Genomic DNA, 19,136 nt, shown 5'->3' with positions numbered 1-19,136 from the left:
TAGTATTTTCATATATATTTTTATCCGTACACATCCTCTCTCTGTCTTTCTCTGTACTTGTTTTAAATGTTAAAAGTCATAAATTTCTGGAGAAGTAAGTTGTGTATCAAGTGAATGTCAGTCAACTACAGTCCAATACGATCGTTTTAATTCGGCACTCGCACTGCATACGGCAATATGTCATCTCTTGTGACGAAATGATAAAATTATGTTGTGTATTCCGTAAAGTCGTCCATATAAACTCGTTTGTTAGTTCTCGGCGATAACTCGTCCGTAGTAGTATCTGGATTATTGCTCACAGTTTCTTGCAATACTCTGCTTCTTAGCCGCTTGATGTGTCGCAAACGCTCCAACCAATTAGATGCATATGGATTGTGACTATTTTGCTTCAAAGATGAACAAACCATCGAGGCGAGCTGTAATATAAAAGTAAATCATAACATATTCTTTCGTAAAAGTTATAATACTTACATTAGCGTGCAGAGCAAGTTGCCGTGAAAGAATGGCTAGATTCTGATCAGAGATTATTTTAGGTTCGCTATGACCAATATGTTCAGCTAATTCTTCTCGCGCTTGTACTGTAACTTGATTAGTACCATGATCTAACGGTTGTATCACGACACAAGCATAATTGAATTGACCCTGAAATGAAGACGCAAAAATGGATCAATGTATAGATTACAACGAAAATTGTTGAAAAAGAAAACGTGCAATGCAGAGTCACACACCTTAACTGTCTGTATATTATACGGTTCATCCGATTCATTGTACACAAGCGTTACATAATTATTACCAATGTGTGTCTTTTTGGACGTACATTTTGGATCGCTCACTTTTGTGGGCATTAATGTTGCAACGTGGAAGGCAACCTGTAAAATTGATAATTTCAGATATATATGTCGGCGTTGAAAGAAAGAAAGAAATTAACACCATTTAAATGTGTGCAACACAAACCTGCGTAACATCATCTTGCCAAATATAAGCGAAATCTCCGTTCTCACCATTACGATCTAATCCGCCAAGAAATACGTTCTCATCGACATCTTTCAGTCGGACCAGCGTGCCTAAACGTTTCAAGAATTCAGTGTAACGGAGAGAACCATGCTGGTTTGCCAAAATTTCAATTTCATTCGAAGCTTGTCCAGGTCCAACATAGAGTACTCCTATTTTGTGAGTTTCATACGGTTGAATCCTATCTAGATTCGTCACTACGCGTTGTATGGCTGTTGTCTGCGGAACCAGCAAAGGTTTCTCCGTGGTAGTACCGAAATGCGCTGCGTGATAAAGTTGAAGGAATACAAAACTGTAACACACGACGATATTATCCGGACAACTTTCTTGTTATTGAGAGAAAAATCAGTCTCTCCAAGAGATATGTAACATACCTCGGATTAATGCCTGTACGCGGCGGATCTTTCACTCGAGGAGAATTTCCCCGTCGCATATTATCCCACTCTCCTCTTGATTTCTTCACCGGACTCATGACGGATATCGTATGGCCCCTATCGCGAAAAGATATAGGTAAAGGGGGTAACGTCGACGGATCGGGCCTCTCGTCTTTCTGCACAGTGTGATCAATTATATAAACGATAAAAAAGAAAATACACGTTACGTACAAAGTTTATCGATACCTTGTCCGCGAAATGATTTCGTCCGATAGGTGGTTTACTCTCAACAGTCAGTGGTACTTGTTTCTGACTGTAATCGAGACTAGATAATCGAGAATAAATAAGAGTAGGCGACTGCGGCGCTTTTATGACAGTAGACGTAGTTTGTATCTGCGTAGAACGCGTTTGTGTTCCTAAATAATTTCCCGGCGCCTAAGGTAAGTGAAAGGTAAAACAGTTTTGCGATCATTATGTGAGAGATATATATTCGTAACTACCTGCACAGTTGTCGGAGATGGTGGTACGGTACTGCTGCTACTGCTGCTGCTGCTGCTGCTGCTGCTGTTAGTAACTGACGAAACGGTTTGAGTTATTTGCGTCGCTCCTGGATAAGAACGTTGCGAACGTAATGCAATAGGATGATCTCCCGTATTTTCCGAGGAAGGTGGAGTTGTTCCCATGCCAAATATTTCTTCCGGTATAGCTTCGCAGCTAACTCTATTGCGATTAACGAACAGCGTGATCGTAATTAACATCATATAGGCGAAGAAATAACGCATCTCTCTAGTAGAAAAATATACATGCCTCATATCTTTTGCATAAATGTTCTTTGAATGCTTCTTCAATTCTGCATCTAATTTGACGTCCTGATCTGAAGTGGCAAGATCTTTATCGACTTGTTGCTGCACACTTATCTTTTCTTTGTTTAAAAATGGATTCTTCCAATTAGCGCTCATTTCTGGACTGGAATTTGATCGGCGGACCGGATTTCTCGAGCGTCGTGTATCTGTAACAAAATTTTCATTCGTTTAGAAACGTATCGTTTTAAGAAAACAATTGATGAAGGAGAGACGGGATGCGTATATCTCTCCTATACCTTCTTCACCTTCCTCTAAGCTTTCCAGGCTATCCCTCGAACTTTGCCGAGATGGGCTAGGTCGTACTGGCGAACCAGGTATCGCGATAGGACCTGACGACGATATCGCTGATTTGCTCGCACTATGCTCGCTGATAAGTGACTGGTTATTACTTTTGTTTGGTACATCCTGCAAAAAGTGAGTAATATAAGCATTTCATCAATTTATAGTCGTAAATTTATCGGAGAAAGATCAACAACCTCTGCTTCATCACCGGAGAATTCTGTTTCCTGTTGCTTATTCGATGATACTATATCTTGATTTGGCATGTACAGAGCCATAATATCATGCACAGGAAAGTCCATAGGAGTTTCAAACTGCGTAGAATTTTGAATTCTCATAATCCACGACATATCGCCTGTGGGTCTACGCACGTATATCTCCGCCCATCCTTGACACCAGCAGGCACAAAGCACGTGTCCATCTTGTTTATCGCTATTCAATATCTGTCCTAATTTGGACTGTTCAACCTGATCCTTGTCCTGAGTTTTCTCCTGAGTAAGAAAATCCTTCTTTGCGCTATCCGAATCCGCTTCTTTCTTAGTAGATTCTTCCGTGGGAGAATTTGCAGCAGTATTTGCGTTTGAACTTCCATGTCCACCAGAGGATTGTCTCGATAACTTATCTTCTTTCGATGCCTATCATCAAACCATTCCTTATGTACGTAATTATATATTTTTCTTGATACATANGGGGGGGGGGGGGAATTTTGAATGGAATAACGTTCAATATTTCATAGAGTCCATACATATATCGTAGATACATAAATACCTCAAGACTCGAAGTACGTTGCAAGTTGCAAGACTGCGAGGTTTTTGTCTGATCCAGTAATAGGAATCCAGGTTTACACGCTGCCCAACAATTATCACAAAGTCCGCCGCGCATAGCTTTGTTACTACAACCACTAGTGGTTACAGTGATAAGTCTATTGCCAAGAATCCAAGTCATCGACTGACCTTCCTTAAGAAGGAAATCGGCAGCTGGTAATCTATCATAAGAAATCACAATACATTTTATTCTCACAATACGAAATATCATAAATGTAAAAGCGTTACCTCTTAGGTCGCGCGGAAAAATTGGAAAATGTATAACGAGCCATCAAATCGATGCAAGTTTCGGTAAGTTCAATATGAAAGTTCATCAAAGCTTCATCAATTGGAGGTTTTAAATCTAAAGCTCTACTTTCTCCTATCATTCGATTGGCCATTATCGGTCTTTCTCTTCGTCCTCTGCTACCCTGTAGACAGTAAGAAATATAGACGTAGAGACACAATGTGAGAAAGTGTTGTAACATCGATTACCTACTTGTTCAGTTAAGCTGGAACTACGTTTTCTATTCGAGGAATCTTCATTAATAACACTAAAGTCGGATTTCATAAGGTGTCCTTCTTCAAAAGGAACTATCACATTTGCCTTCAATCCCTAAATCATTCATTGAAAAGGAAGAAAATTGTGAAGCAAACATGTCAATATTTCGAAAGATTGCGAATCATCGAAAAAAAGGGATATACACACCGTAGTGATAAATTTAACAAAATCTCTCCGAAATGGAAGTCTGCATTTCAAAAACCACACTGCTATTACATGATGAGCCAAAGACACTGTATAATGATTATATTTGAAAGGATTGGTATATGGTAATAGTATCGCGAATACAGACATGTATTGATCCCCGATGAAGCTGGCAAAGACTTTTGGAAGCCTGGTTAGAGCTAGAACATCATCGGTAGTTTAATGAAGAAAAGATTTCAATATCCGAATATCAACATACAATCGTGTACTTACTCGATAAAAACTCTAAAATAGGTATGGCAATGTAAACAGTTGCAGAAATCTTGGATAAATTTAAGAGCACCTCAGTTAAAAGTTTATTCATCGCATCGCGCATTTCTAATGTGCAAATTGTGAGACTGGTTACACATTGGCTCGCGCACTTCGCCGTTAGACCAACCTAAGTAAAATAGCATTACAAGCTCATTATTCAATCATCACACTCGAGTAATCTCCGGAGTTCGTTCTCCTACCTCTAGACATTTGATTAAACGTTGTTGCAAATTAGGTTCCAAATGTGCATGATACGACGCCAGAGACGCTAGTACCGGAAACACGTAGACCCGAAATTCGGAAAGCGTAAACTTTGGTGGCACGTTATAAAGCGACTCGGGTAGACGCAAACGATTGTCGCTCACCTGAAAAATTTTAATCAGGCAAAATTGATACTACTACTACTACACAGAAAACTGTATATTCGCGAGGAAAACGGAGAAGAGAACCATGGAACATAAAGCTGCCGCAAAGATGTCGATGTCGTTACTATGACGAGATAACATTAGCGCCCTATTCTGCATCACTTGAGGCAACTCCTTCAATATAAGATATAAAACTTTCCAATCTGCCGAAATTAAACAAATTGATCAGTGCTTTCTATCTTTCTCCATAAACCGCGTAAATAAGAAAGTACCCTTCTCTTGCTTAATGCACGAAATCACAGCTTTACATGCATGAGTCAAAGACATGGAAGTGACATGACAAGATAAATGTTGCAACGGTGCCGGGCTGGCCGGTGGAGGACTATTACCCCCTCCTCCACTCGTAGCATTATTCACACGCTCAGTTGTAGAATGCTCCAAAACAAGATACGGACTGAATCGTGTTACGGTGCCATTCGACGACGGTGCACCGTCGAGCACACCAAGATGATATAGAGAGTTCGCTCTGATTTTTAAGAAGCTTTCAAAGATCTGCAACCATCAATTGCATATGATACAGGTGTGTAAAAAGTCAGTCAATTTCCTGGATTAGAGTATTACCAAGTAACGTGTCGTCGATACATCGTAGAAAACGGAAGGGTCTTTGTAATGCTGCTCAAGATGGTTCACTAAAATCTTATAAGCACTGATCGCATGACTCGACGGCAAACGATAAATTTTTGAAGTAAATATCTTTATAATTCCAACAACCGCAGTTTTTACATCCTTTATATCAGTATCCGTAGAGACTGGAGTATCCGCCGATGTAAAAGGCTTATTGATTATCTAAAAGCAGCGATAATATTAAGAATGTGTACGGCGTAAAAATCATGATTTATACCTTTTCCAGTATGTTCAACAGTTCCAAACACAACTTCGTGTCACATTCCAAGCAAAGGTCCACTAATAAATTCGCCGTGGCGTTGCGTATTGTAATATCAGGATCCATATCCACGTGTTGAGTGTACGGTACAACTATTCGCTCGATGAGTTCATCCTCGTACCTGGACCTTGAATCGAATATACATGAGAAAGAAGAATCATTGAGCGAGGTATGTAACGCAAATTCTTCAGTCTGAGCAAGCATGTAATACCGGTTAACTTGAATGACGTTCACCAGGACATCGAGAACCTTCATTCTGATGGTTGTACGCGTTTCAATTTTATAGTAACGTTCCATCAAAGATCCCAACTTGACCTGCCAATACGTAGGACCTATCGTACAAGTCCTGTATTCGATTAATTTTAACACGGATCCCTCCTGCAAAAAAAAGTACCGCTATAACAGAGTGCGAATGTTGCGCGGCGTATACTTACAGGTCGAGTATCGCTACAACGTTCGATAAGATCGTAGAAACGTTGAATACAACCATTATAACTGTTTGCGTCAAGTAAATTCTCGATATTCGTAATTGTTTCGTGTAAACTCGTAGAGACTTGTTTGGTCGCCGGCTGATTGCTGGTTTCTGCAATACAAAAAATAAATGGCACCCGATCGAACGATCATTTCGACGCTCTCTTCAACGAGTGTTTTACCAGTATGAGCAATCACTTTCTCCACAATATCGAGAATAATACTCCATGTAGGATCCCACAAGTCATTACCATACTTATTCACCAATCTTTGTATCGACAGAGTGACCTCGTACATAACGATCGGATGATTGCACTGTAGAGCCTGCCAACGTAACATTTTACCCCATCGAACATTGTCAAATCGATATCTTGAATACATACTTGATAGAATGAGGGCAAGACAGACGCCGGTGTACATTCTAACTTTGGTATTCTATGTGTACCCCACAGGCCCATGTTTACATAAAACACTGCACCTCGAAGTAGACGTACGTCACGTTGAAAATTTACATCTTGCAATAGCCGGCACATTGTATACAAAGCGCAATGACCCATATGCGTTCCTAATAAATTTCGCATTATCTGTAAAAACATTATCGACTATTACGGCAAATTCTTCCCTCGCGCTGTCTCGAACAGCATTTACTCTGTGTGCACACGCGATTTACAGAGAAAGAAAAAATATGACTTCTCCCAAAAATACAAAGGAGCAACAGTCTGATCATGTATACTCACAATCCGCACACGAATAACAAATGCGCGTTCATGCACTCTCATTTAAAAGGAGAAATTTTTTTATTGTCATACCTTCCAACTTGTTTGGCAATAAGTCTCGACATTTACACTTCTACATAAAGCTATGACGAATGTTTGCAATGAGTCAGGTTGCAAATTACTGTAACACATAATTGCATCGAGAGCTGCCAAGCATCCGGAAACAACCTCGGTACTATTACTACAGTAACACAAATAAGAGATATATCTGGAAAAAAAAAAAAGAAAGTTACAATTTTATAGGCTGTATGAAGGAATGAGGAATAAGAGACAGCTGACTTACTGAACCAGACCAGACACAATATCCTCGTCGATGTAAGCTGAGTTGAATTTGATTACATTTACAAGGAGTGACAAGAACTCGGCTCCTCTTTTTCCATCACCTGATGTCACTGTAGGCATCCATTCGAGAAGGAAAGGACCCATTCGTTCCTCCAAATGTAAAATATCTTTACCATGCTCGGTTAATGTTTGTAACAATTCCAACCTAAAATATTCAAGCAGCAGTAGAATGAACGACAGTACAACAGATTTCCTTATTATAGAATACCTAGGACCAATATCTTCTGGCACATCGTATTCTTTGACCACCATGAAAAATTTTACACGCATCAACGACGAAAGTTTCGAATATTGTCCTTGCACTAGGCATCTTAAAAAATGGAACGTCAGATGCCTATGTTCGCGTGGAACATCTTTTCCCAATAAATCTTGAACCAAATTCCATAGACGTTCCGCTGCTCTCTATATCAGCAGCATCCGAAAGAAGCAAATCGAATGTTACATATGAATGAAAATAACACAATAAGGTTTCCTGTACAAGAATACATACATCTTCCCACTGTTGATTGAGAACAGCATCACAAAGCTCTTTAATCGCTTTCATACGATGATTTACAGGACTATCAGGACTGATATCTCTCTCGATATCGTGAGTCAAGGTGACGTCTTCACGATTCTTGTAATTTCCTTTAATGCCGGTTGATGTTACAAAAAATCGTACTTAGCATGCCGAGTATAAATACGTGAGATCTATGTAAAACATGGATTCATATTCACCTTTATTTATGCGAAAGAATTGTTTCAGTTTATCATTAAACGTTTTATTATCTTTGTCCTTTGAATTCATTTTCGACATTTTGACGTCAAATCCAACGCAATATATGGAGAAACGACCGACAACGCATAACCTGTCACGATAAACATGTCAGAAACCATTATCTTTTGAATAAACTAGTCGCAACTCTGAATAAACGCCATCTTAAGTTCGGAACATACACAATAGAGGTCTGTTCGTTTTCGCTGCACCGCTGAACTAGTGCAACAAGTTGAAGCGAGACAAGTATATGTTTTCTCACTTCAACTTATTGCACTAGTTCAGCGGTGCAGCGAAAAAGAACAGACCTTCAGATTGAGATTGGATTGAAATTTAACCAATCAGAGCAAAATTCACTAAATTCAAGTATCTTAGCCGCATTTTAAGTCAATCTCATTTCTAATCTGATATAGGGCGCGTTCGAGGAGACGCTATTTAGCACATCATTCTATCTTTATTACTCTTTACATGTACAATAAGGATAGAATGATGTGCTAAATAGCGTCTCCACGAACGCACCCACCCACAGACTTTGATACTACCGGCAGCATCAAGTAGATTCTGGCTTTCACGTACGAAACTAATCGTACGAACCCAAAAATCGGGTCCCTGTGTGTATGCGCTACCCAACTATGAACCGTATATACAATGAACCTTGATCTAGCTACTGGCATTGGAGACGAGTCTTTGGATTGTCCGCAGACATAATTAACAATTTTTTTGCGAGTGGTATTAGGGTGTTACAAGGCTGCCTGAATTGAAAGAAAGAAGGAAAAAGTTTCTATTATTCTTTGGTAGCAATCTCGATTTCTAAATATTTAACTATAATTTAACGTATATATAATAAAAAACGTATCTATAAACATGGAATCCAAACAAATTGAGAATACCGGTGATGGAAAAAACGAGAAAGTTACTTGGAAGGATTTAGTAAGTACCGAGTAGTTGTAACCTCAGATATAACCTCAAATAAAATTGCACACGTGTATCCTAATCTTTATATAATCAGTTCAATAAATAAAATTTTGTGTGCTTTGTGATAGAAATAAGCGACATTTATAATATAGTAGAAAATATGTTTTACACACACACACACACACACACACACACACACACACACACACACATATGGAGGTTACTCAGTGATGTATGTGATACATATAGTAATAAGAGTGAGAGAGAGAGAATATAAGTTACACACAATGTCGAATGATCATTTTAATCTCTAGTTTTAATTTGTAAAATATAATTTCAATAAGGTATAAAATGAGTGTACTTTAGAGGTTACTTGAGATGAAAGGTATATTTAAAGTATATGCTAATGCTTCTATAGGGGATTGTAGACACACTTTGCAAAGCATGTCATGATTTAAAGTGGGAAGAACCCACCAGGATTCAGCAGGAAGCTATTCCTTTGACACTTGAAGGTAATTTTAACAATGATATACAAAATAGAATTTTTAAAGCAGGAAAGTTCATTGTTTAATTTTGTTTGATAGGCAAGGATGTAATAGGATTAGCAGAGACTGGATCAGGAAAAACTGCTGCTTTTGCGTTACCCATGTTACAGGCATTATTAGAAAATCCTCAGAGATATTTTGGACTTATACTAACACCTACGAGAGAATTGGCATTTCAAATTTCAGAACAATTTGAAGCATTAGGTAAAAAAAAAAGAGAATTACGCAAAGGGAAGCATCTAGATTGTTAAGTGTACGCTCTGATTTATATCAAGTTATTTGCTTCAGGTTCCAGTATTGGTGTGAAATGCGCAGTATTGGTAGGTGGAATGGATATGAGTGCACAAGCACTATTACTTAGTAAGAAACCTCACATCATTATTGCCACACCTGGAAGATTGGTCGACCACTTAGAGAATACAAAAGGCTTTAGTTTAAGAAACTTAAAATTTCTGGTAATCAAACACGGCGGATTTACCTTGACAATTATCACATCGGCTTTAATTTCGTTCAATTCTTTATTTTATTCTTAAGGTCATGGATGAAGCGGATCGTATATTAAATATGGATTTCGAGGTAGAAGTTGATAAAATTCTTAGAGTGATACCACGAGAAAGGAGAACGTTACTATTTTCCGCAACTATGACTAAGAAAGTACAAAAACTGCAACGTGCATCTTTACGAAATCCTGTAAAAGTCGAAGTATCTACTAAATATCAAACTGTAGAAAAACTACAACAATACTATATATTTATCCCAGTGAAATTCAAGGTATTGTAGTAATTACATACACAATCGTGAGATCACTGTCAACCATGTTATATCAAAATATATATGTACAAAACAATGTTATATAATGATTTTGATGGCAGGATGTATATCTGGTGCATATCTTGAATGAGCTGGCTGGCAATAGTTTCATGATATTCTGCGCAACCTGCAATAATACTGTGAGGACTGCTCTGTTATTACGACATCTGGGCTTCACGGCGGTTCCGTTGCATGGACAAATGTCTCAAAACAAAAGGATCGCCGCACTTACAAAATTCAAAGCGAAAAGTAGATCTATATTAATTTCAACGGACGTTGCTAGCAGGTGAGCCCACGATGTGGAAAAGATATTGTTTAATGTGCAAATCAACATTGTGACGAAATACTTTTGCCCCCTGTATAGAGGTCTCGACATTCCGCATGTAGATATTGTTATCAATTTTGATATACCCACACATAGTAAGGATTACATACACAGAGTAGGCCGAACTGCGCGTGCAGGTCGATCAGGTCGTTCTATAACATTTGTCACACAATATGACGTGGAGTTGTATCAACGTATAGAACAGCTGATATCGAAGCAACTGCCATTGTGGCATACGGAAGAGGAGGAAGTGATGCTGCTGCAGGAAAGAGTGACCGAAGCACAGCGAATAGTAAAAATGGTAAAATTTGAGAGGTGTATTTCAAGAATTGTGATGCGTTTGCAGACACTTGTAAATACTACAACTTTCTAGGAGGTGAAGGACATTGAGGACAGCAAAAGGTCGAATAAACGGAAAAGGCGCGACAACGAAGATGACACGGAACAATCAATCGGAGTGAGAAAACGAATCAAAGGAAATGGGAAGAAAAAGAATGTCGCACGCGTGATGCGCCGCTAACAAGATGACCGTTAATTTCATTTTGAATAAAATGACTTATCTCTCTCTTTCCACAACTTTTGCTGCTTCTTTAGGAGGTCCTTTTTTCTTCAATTTATAGAAGACTCGTCTCCCACTACGTTGTCGCAATAACGTAAAAATGTGTGCAAGAAAGAAAAAGGTTGATATCCATTGTCACGAGCTGTCCGACGTATTTATCGTATTGAGCGGTAGAATCTCATCGGGCCTCACCGGTAAAGCTAGCTGGACAAGAAAAGTTTGCTTTAGTATATATCGAGTAATAACTTACCGTCTATATTGTATGTACGATATCTTGACAAGTTCGCTGCCGCGCTTCGATTCTAAAACCACCAACGTATTCATTCTTTTTCTAGTATAGAATAGACTTTATGTGAGCGCACAGAGAGAAAAATTTCCGTTGTCACATGTTATATGACGTAGTGTCAATTGTTGCATATTCCACAATTTAGAAAGTTAGAATTTCCCGCTGTGTATGACAGTGTTGAGACATCTTGTATACAAAATAATGAGCATTTAAAACGAGGGAAATTCAAATGGGGCGGGCGGATGGACCAATCTTGAAATCTCAATAAAGAGAATTCGACAAACTCGGCTCGATTTCTTCTCTATTGTTTGCTGCGTTTCCGTAAATCAGCTAAGCCTCTTTGTCAGCCCTCTCTCGTGGATCGAACACGATACGAACGGATTAGCGGGTGGATTGTGGGAATGTAAATTTGTAGAAGATGCTTCTCCGTGAAGCTCGGAATACAAGTAAGGTTTCACAATGAGGCAAACGTTGTTATATTAGAGAAATCGGTACTGTATTTCAACGACTTCGAGTCTTTGCACAGAGCAGCAATATGGTATTTAAATATCACTCAAATAATCACAATAAAATATATTATTAAGTAAAATCACAATTTGTATTATTTGCGGGAAACGCGTTAATAAGGGAAAATTTAATTGAAGCCAGTTTATCGAAGCAAAGTTTGTTATTGTACAGTAAACAGAGATTTTGTTTCATTTGCAGGCTTCTATTTGAACTTTATCACGAAACGGAATCCCGTTCACAAGAAGAAATGTAGAGATGAAGGAAAGCGTCCCTCTAGCAGGAAAATGTTACGACGAGCGTTACCTACAGCTTTTATACGCTACTGTAAAATCGCTAAGTTCGATCGATTAGTTTTCATAAAACTTCTATAGAAAATCAATAATTCATTGTACAAGTTTTTGCAGTACAAAATACGGTACAACAAGGAACACAGTAATTGTTCCTTCAAATTTACAACTACGAGGCATCCTCTTCACTACGAGAGATTATTAATTATATAAAGTGGCAACAGATTCTTATTCGCGTATTACGTAAGATAACAAATGCAGACGTGCACTGGGAAATACTTGGGTGCTGCGGCTATTGTCTCGAAAAAGCACTAATTAAGTGTTACGATTTAAAAAGGTGGCCATACTAACCATGACGCATCTACAACACGGTTATCAAAGCATTGCGGTTGTTGATAGATACAATCGTGTGTGCAAGCATAATATTCGTTAGAACGTTCATTGTCCGACGTTGCCGGACGAGCTGAAATTATGAAATTTTCTACAGATCGTAACCTTTTAAACCTTCCCATAAATGTCATAGATATTTTGCCACGATGTATTTACCGGCGTTGTTTTACGGGCGTATAATATACCTGTTGTGTTACTTAAAGTAAACTGGGAAATGTATGGTCGTGCGATAACAAATAATATAAATCGCCGCAGCTTTTGTTGTTTGCAACAAGAATATCTGCTTAGAGTACATGTATATGCTACGCATTATTCGGTAATTAGATCTCTCTATCCATTGAACAATCGTATCCGAAAATCTCAATTTGATTTTTATTGTAAGAAGGCTGTACATATGTAATTCTCATTGCCGAAGGCTTTTACACGACGATGAACAACGCGCCTGCGCAAAGAAATCGCTTAGAGATCTGCGATGTATAATGGACGACTTTATCCGAGAGAAACGATTATTTCAAATTACCGATATTCTCTTTCTGTAAGTTGTGTGTGTGTGTGTGTGCGTGTGCGTGTGTATGTGTTGTGTGTGCGCGCGCGCGCGCATATTATCGAGTACTTTAAAACTTGAAATGGGTTGGCAGCGACCAATGCTCCTGTAATTCCGCGTAATTAGAAAAAATGGTATTTTAATGCATATATATATATATATATGTATGTATATATATGTATCGGGACTTTTTAACGCTTGACACTGAGATGATATATAATGACCCGACAATTTATAATAAATAAACTCGCATGGTATATTCCTCTCTGTGCGACTTTTAATAAAAACAAACGTATATGTACATTGACAATGACCAATCATTCGAGTTGTAATTAGTCTCTTGTGAAACGTTATAAATTATTGAAATCTAAAAATCATAAAGTGTGCATCATTTTGGAAGGTAGTTTGGCGTGCACGCACGTTATTGTTGCGTGTGTATATATATAAAAATACACACACATAAAAAACACACACACACACACACTCCCCACACACGTATATATATACAATCTCAGACCTTGACGACGAACTCGCGGACTTGTTAAACGTTAGAATAAGTATATAAGTAACCTATTTTGAGAGCAGACTAATTACGATGGATGGAATGTTTTCCAAACGCAGGTTGAAAAATGTGCTAGTGTGACGACAAAATCGAAACAACTTAGGTTTCATTTAAATGAGAGGTAAAATATATTCCATAGTATTATTATTCACTATTTCTACACATTCTGTACAGTAATTCAATTTAAGAGTTTCATACCTCGATACACTTTATACAAAAAGGCTACTTATAATCTAACATTAAGACGTACCATAGCATGAGCGCCCTCCACCTTAGCAGACAGCGGATGGGCCGCACGCATGTTTGTACTGGTATTACATTATCAGTCGCCAACTAGTATAATTACCTCCCTTCTCTCCTATTCTCCGCTTTAATGTCTTCCCCTCATTATCACATACAGCACACTGCATAACTGCAAATGTTCTCTAGTGCTTTCACTCTTTTTCACTCGTTTTTGTTTTCGCGCGCGCGTGTACATACACACATACCCATATATACATGTGTATATGCACATGTGTATATGTCACACATGTATATACATATGTGTGTGTGTGTGTGTCTATATATATATATACACACACACACATATATACATATATATTGTAATCATTTACAATAATTATTTAACCTCCCAATTGTGATCTACCTCTTCGTCTCGCTGTTTAGTCTGTTTCTCTTTGTTCTTTTTTGCTTGTGATTCATCTCGCATTTTGTGATTTACTTTTGGGGGAAAAAAATCGATCAAGAGAGATTTTATATCGTCGCGGCATCAAAACGTAATGAAATGCTTTCATTGCCTCGTATGCACGAGTTTGTTCCTCTCGATTTAATTTCTTTCTTACATATCCCATTACCGACGAACAGAAACGTATTCCGCGAAATTTCTCGCTCGGATACACAATACCGACGGTATTGTACAACACAGGAACGGCGTATTTCGAAGACAAAATGAACGACGGTATTGTTAATTCAGGTCTCTGTCTTCTAAGTACTTGTACTCAAAAGTAAAGCCTTCCTTTTTCCTCTGTCCCCATTTTTCGTAATCAAAATAGATATACGTTCCCTGAAAAGCGGCAGATTCTTATGGTGCATTTTTGTGCTAAAATACGCGAGAACAATGCGCTCAAGTACAATCTTCAATTATCACGACTTACCTTCGTACTTAGATACGCGCATGACAGCGCTTATGACAGAGTTTGTTCTCCCCCCTCCCCCCTTTTTTTCCCAAAATAGAAAGAGCAACAAAATTTACTGACCTGTTCGTATTCCTCGTTGATAACTTTCGGCTCCTCGTGCCTCTGGAACCACATCATATACTTGGTGTGAAACCTCCAGCTCTGTTTTTTCAGCGCTTTTGCCGCCAAGTATTGTCCCTTGGAGCCCTCCATATAATAAAATATGAAGAATAAGGTTTCCGTAGAAAGACGTTGGAAGAACTCCACAGTATCCGAATGGGGAAGCTGAACCTGGCCGACAAGTCTGTGTGTCAACGCAACTGTGCGTAACTGATGACGCGTGAATAAGAGATCTTCGGTGAAACATGTGGCGTACCTGCTGATAATAAGGCGGAGTCGCGCACGTGTTTCTCGGCAAGTACGAACGTAGTCTTTCCGAGTCGGATGGATGTGGCATGTGATAATAGGCAGCTTCCATCATTTGAAACTGCAACTGGTGTTCCTTCTGTAGAGGTACAGGCCCGAGGGGCGCGACGCCGAGCAAGGGAGGAATGTGTGCTTCCGACGTAGCATTGTTGTTATTATTACTGTTCGTCTTGGCACTATCGAAGATGTTTCGATTCGGCTCGGAGGGAGGTATCTCCAGACCTGCTCGGACAATGACTTGTTGGGCGATGGATTTTAGAGAGGACATGCCATCGGGAAGTTTAGGGATGAGACCATTGGCAGTGGACGGTGCTGGCGAGCAGGAATTCGCGGGCAGCGGTGAGGATCTACTGCTAACGGATGACTGCGGCGACGAGGATGGCGGTACCGGCGTAACGATCTCCGTTTCGCTATTGTGATTCTGGCTTTGCTGGCTATGCAGTATATGCGTCGTTTGTGTCGGCGGTGGCGGCGGCGGCGGATTATTATTGTGCTGCTGCGCGACCGTTTGTGGCACATTGGTCGTAACGTTAGACGTGGACGACGACGACGACGACGACAAAATACCATTTTCGCTGTTGTGACCTGTAAACATTGAAAGAGGTTCGTTTTTTTATAATATAGCTCAATTGATGGCGACAGCGAGCGAGCGAGCGAGCGAGCGAGCGCGCGCACGAGAGAGAGAGAGAGAGAGAGAGAGAGAGAGAGAGAGAGAGACAGACAGAATACAAAAGTCTTACTGGATGTTTTATTAGAGGTAGAATGAATGGCTTGCGAATTACTGTGCGAGGCAGCTACGGTGGCGAAATTGCCGGCGTTAGTCGTGGCGATGTGATTGCTCGTAGAACTAGGCGAGCTATGGCTAGGTGTCATGGGAATGGTTTTACTCGGAGTGCTGCTCGATAACATGTTCGATTTGATGGTGGCAGTGCTTCCCGTGGTTGGAATGCTCGCTTGCGTATTCAGTAACGGCCTGACTGCTGTTGGTTTCACAGGCTGAAAATCACGAAACATTGCTGAAACAACGTATTCGCCGATTCAACCGGTTTGTCTCCGGAAAACGGCTCGTAAAAGGCAGCACATACCTTTGTTTTCTTGTCATTCTCCGTAGAACTATCGCTCGAATGGTTGTGCAAAGTAGAGCTCAACGGCGGTGATGGTATGACGGAAGGCGAAGTACAGGAATTAGTCGAAGTTGGTGTGCCTCCCGTTTCGTTGCTGTTGTTACTATCCGTCGTTGCTGATGAAGGAATACCAACCCCGGACAACTCAACTTCGTCAAGGCCGATAATATCGTCGTAAATATACTCGTTCTCCTCAAAATCTGGATCTTGCGAAGATTCAATATAATATTCAACGTCCTCCTTTATCCTCTTGATCTGTCCACAATTTCATAGAGAATCGTTTGAATAGGAAATCAGACGACTTTACAGGCTTTACAGGCTCATTTGCAAGCACTTACTGTGTTGACTTCGACAGACATGTTGTCGAGCATACGTAACAATGTTTCCAATTTACGGATATGATAGCGATGTTTATCGAGTTTCGCCTTCAACTCGTCCATCCTATCTTGTTTATCTTTGTCTAACCTTTTTTTCTTCCCCGCCAGTAACGATTCTATTTCCGATTCAAATGTGTCCAACTATATCGAGAATAACGGGAAAATGACGAGAAAGTATTAAAGTTACACAAAAGCGTACAGGAGAGGCGGCAAATAAACATGCGGTTAATCGCGCTTTAGCCAAATATGCATTCGTCCGCAGGCGATTTGACAAAGCATCAATACCTGTAAATTAAGAGAATCTATGGAATTAGCCAGCCAATTACTGACTTCTTCTCTCTCCTTCTGAGCTGGATCTAGTTTCTGCGCTGCACCCAAGCCTTCCTTAGAATAAGCCTTTGTTTTTGTTTCCCTTTCCACAACTTTAAATCTTTCCATTTGCTATAGAACATTTGACATTTACTATGCAAGAATTTATGGTAATGCTTGACCGTGTCTGGCGCATGTGACATAACTTGCAAACATACTCACAGTTTCGATTAGCTTCCTGTAGTCGAGAAGCGTACTCTTATCCTTGATCTCACCCGATGCGATCCAGCTCTTAATCTGATCGCGTAACCTTTGAAGTTTCTTGATTTCCTTTTTAAGGTCAGCCTCGTACTTTTCCTTCTGATTGCTGTTAGTGGCATTATGAACTTTCTGCCAGATATCTTCAAAGGTTTCCACGCCCTCTGTTACTTTTTTAAGGCACCGATCTATTTCACCTGAAATAAACAGAGTATTATTATTACGAGTTTGTAACGTCGTTCGCCTATCTTCTTGCTCTCGATAAATGAAAGGTAATAGAATATCGGTAGAATTGAGTTCAAACGACTGAGCACAAATTGGGAGAATCAATGTACCGTAATTCTTACGCAAAACTATATCCTAAGAGAATCGTGCGCTTCTAGTGAGCCTCAACGTGAAAAGCTTAAAGGTTATGGCGATATGTCAAGGAACGTGGGGATGTGGCGAAACGACGATGAATTCCGCGGGAGACGAAGGAGAAAAGGATAAATGCTTACATTGCCAAATCGCCCCAAGATCTCAAGTCGTGTGCGACAATGTGTACCGACGCTAGATCATAGCGAGCGATTTCGCGCGCTGAAGCCGTGCGATCCTGCTCGCGTGATCACAAACGATCAGCAGCGAAGGCGCAAAGGCAGACACGGCTAATGTAATGCCTTGAGTTCTACAGTTACAGCGTGTGATGTGACCGATTTCTGAATGTAAACATGCTGAGAACACTTCATTCTTACCTTGCAACTTTCTCGTCGCAGCCATGGCTATGTGAACACGTGATAAAATGGTTCATGCATAGTCTAGACGTATTAGAAAAGAAGCGGAGAAATTTATCGGAACAAATAGTCAGTGAACTATTATTCTCGTATAATATAGGAGGCTCGGCCACAAGATGGCTTCCGTTTTGAAATGACAACGTCCGACCGTCCGTGAATGAGTCGATCCTGCCCGATGCTCTCCTCGGCCGTGTTCTTATGCGAAACTCTTGAACGTTTCAACGCGAACCGTACAACGAGGCTACCTTTGACGTTCGCGGTGGATTCACGAAAAGCGAATAGCATCAACAAGCGATATATATGAGAAACGAGATAGATAATACGACGCATTCGCACACATCCTAGGGAGTATACAAATCACTGAACATGTAGCCAACGATATACGTTTTTGCGCGTTCCCTAGGGGACAATCTATATCCTCCAAAGTAAACTCGTGGAAAATGAGCAACTTCATATACTTTTCCTTTGGAAAATGTTCACGCAATTTATGCTAAAGAAAAAATAATACTAGAGCCATTTTATCTTTGTCCCTCAAGGAATATTGGCTTCCGCCCATAGGACGCGGCAATGTGTGACGAAATTCGCGCGATAGCCAATCAACATGCCGTTCTTCGGTAAGAACTAGAAATTGATTAGTTACCGCGCCAACTTGCTTGTGGGTATAATAGCTCGCTCCTCGACATATTCAATAAGCTTTAAGCAGTAAGCAATTGACCAATCGAATATGAGAGGAATGGTCGATTGGTCAATTTCTTACAGTTCAAAGCTTATTATAGCTAATGTAAATCCGGGCTTGAAAGCCCATTTATGCAGATCGTAGGCCGTTATTTTATGCCGTAAGAAATTGACGATTCTATAATTTTATAATTCGAATATGACTTTTTTGCGGCATAAATTAACGACCTGTATAAATGGGTCCTTAGGCCGGTATTCATATCTTCAGATGCTTTACGATTCATTTTATTGGC

At 39.8% G+C, this 19,136-nt stretch overlaps 3 protein-coding genes across 8 annotated transcripts; 1 reads left to right on the top strand and 2 right to left on the bottom strand.

The window, feature by feature from the left end:
- LOC106743282 (tuberin) lies at nt 1-8,264 on the bottom strand. Of its 2 annotated transcripts, none has more exons than XM_014616975.1 (29): nt 7,963-8,264; nt 7,736-7,872; nt 7,454-7,647; nt 7,187-7,390; nt 6,937-7,111; nt 6,511-6,711; nt 6,310-6,451; nt 6,091-6,239; nt 5,868-6,034; nt 5,615-5,783; nt 5,335-5,559; nt 4,986-5,265; nt 4,798-4,916; nt 4,549-4,713; nt 4,310-4,475; nt 4,040-4,236; nt 3,830-3,946; nt 3,580-3,761; nt 3,296-3,512; nt 2,725-3,162; nt 2,485-2,653; nt 2,193-2,394; nt 1,886-2,105; nt 1,632-1,820; nt 1,386-1,561; nt 955-1,303; nt 729-869; nt 472-642; nt 1-416 (listed from the first exon to the last, which is right to left on the bottom strand). In XM_014616975.1, the coding sequence occupies exons 1-29, from the start codon at nt 8,039-8,041 to the stop codon at nt 207-209; spliced, it is 5,550 nt and encodes a 1,849-aa protein (XP_014472461.1). In that variant the 5' UTR covers nt 8,042-8,264; the 3' UTR covers nt 1-206. The 2 variants fall into 2 exon arrangements, with proteins under 2 accessions (XP_014472461.1, XP_014472462.1); XM_014616976.1 differs by having other exon boundaries at nt 2,494-2,653; nt 7,963-8,041.
- On the top strand, nt 8,263-12,325 carry LOC106743284 (probable ATP-dependent RNA helicase DDX47). 3 transcript variants are annotated; one of them, XR_001374344.1, is made up of 9 exons: nt 8,263-8,929; nt 9,333-9,426; nt 9,499-9,663; nt 9,748-9,914; nt 9,994-10,230; nt 10,332-10,555; nt 10,634-10,895; nt 10,968-11,274; nt 12,145-12,325. XR_001374344.1 is itself a non-coding variant. In XM_014616980.1 (8 exons), exons 1-8 carry the CDS (start codon nt 8,864-8,866, stop codon nt 11,112-11,114), a joined length of 1,362 nt encoding a protein of 453 aa, XP_014472466.1. In that variant the 5' UTR covers nt 8,263-8,863; the 3' UTR covers nt 11,115-12,325. The 3 variants fall into 3 exon arrangements, 1 of the variants encoding a protein (XP_014472466.1); XR_001374343.1 differs by having other exon boundaries at nt 10,968-11,347; XM_014616980.1 differs by having other exon boundaries at nt 10,968-12,325.
- LOC106743283 (CCR4-NOT transcription complex subunit 3) lies at nt 11,274-18,154 on the bottom strand. Of its 3 annotated transcripts, none has more exons than XM_014616978.1 (9): nt 18,130-18,154; nt 17,363-17,595; nt 17,117-17,272; nt 16,793-16,972; nt 16,416-16,709; nt 16,071-16,326; nt 15,281-15,915; nt 14,986-15,195; nt 11,274-11,357 (listed from the first exon to the last, which is right to left on the bottom strand). In XM_014616978.1, exons 1-9 carry the CDS (start codon nt 18,152-18,154, stop codon nt 11,289-11,291), a joined length of 2,058 nt encoding a protein of 685 aa, XP_014472464.1. In that variant the 3' UTR covers nt 11,274-11,288. The 3 variants fall into 3 exon arrangements, with proteins under 3 accessions (XP_014472464.1, XP_014472463.1, XP_014472465.1); XM_014616977.1 differs by lacking the exon at nt 11,274-11,357 and adding an exon at nt 14,283-14,792; XM_014616979.1 differs by lacking the exon at nt 11,274-11,357 and adding an exon at nt 14,694-14,792 and having other exon boundaries at nt 16,113-16,326.
- Nucleotides 18,155-19,136: the final 982 nt, after the last annotated feature.

The sequence above is a fragment of the Dinoponera quadriceps genome, unplaced genomic scaffold (genome assembly GCF_001313825.1).
Source record: "Dinoponera quadriceps isolate SergipeBrazil2010 unplaced genomic scaffold, ASM131382v1 scaffold616, whole genome shotgun sequence".
In the NCBI taxonomy this organism is placed as follows: Eukaryota; Metazoa; Arthropoda; class Insecta; order Hymenoptera; family Formicidae; genus Dinoponera; species Dinoponera quadriceps.
The sequence above is the reverse complement of the archived record's forward strand: the minus strand, read 5'-3'. Positions and strand labels throughout refer to the sequence as shown.

Coding starts and splice junctions, on each gene's coding strand:
- LOC106743284 (XM_014616980.1), top strand. CDS start 8,864: ATGGAATCCAAACAAATTGAGAATACCGGTGATGGAAAAAACGAGAAA. Junction 9,664..9,747: donor AGAACAATTTGAAGCATTAG/GTAAAAAAAAAA, acceptor TATTTGCTTCAG/GTTCCAGTATTGGTGTGAAA. Junction 9,915..9,993: donor TAAGAAACTTAAAATTTCTG/GTAATCAAACAC, acceptor TTTATTCTTAAG/GTCATGGATGAAGCGGATCG.
- LOC106743283 (XM_014616977.1), bottom strand. CDS start 18,154: ATGGCTGCGACGAGAAAGTTGCAAG. Junction 16,973..17,116: donor TAGATTCTCTTAATTTACAG/GTATTGATGCTT, acceptor TTCTCGATATAG/TTGGACACATTTGAATCGGA. Junction 15,916..16,070: donor TACCTCTAATAAAACATCCA/GTAAGACTTTTG, acceptor CAATGTTTACAG/GTCACAACAGCGAAAATGGT.
- LOC106743282 (XM_014616975.1), bottom strand. CDS start 8,041: ATGTCGAAAATGAATTCAAAGGACAAAGATAATAAAACGTTTAATGAT. Junction 7,648..7,735: donor TCAATCAACAGTGGGAAGAT/GTATGTATTCTT, acceptor CTGCTGATATAG/AGAGCAGCGGAACGTCTATG. Junction 1,562..1,631: donor GAAATCATTTCGCGGACAAG/GTATCGATAAAC, acceptor CACACTGTGCAG/AAAGACGAGAGGCCCGATCC.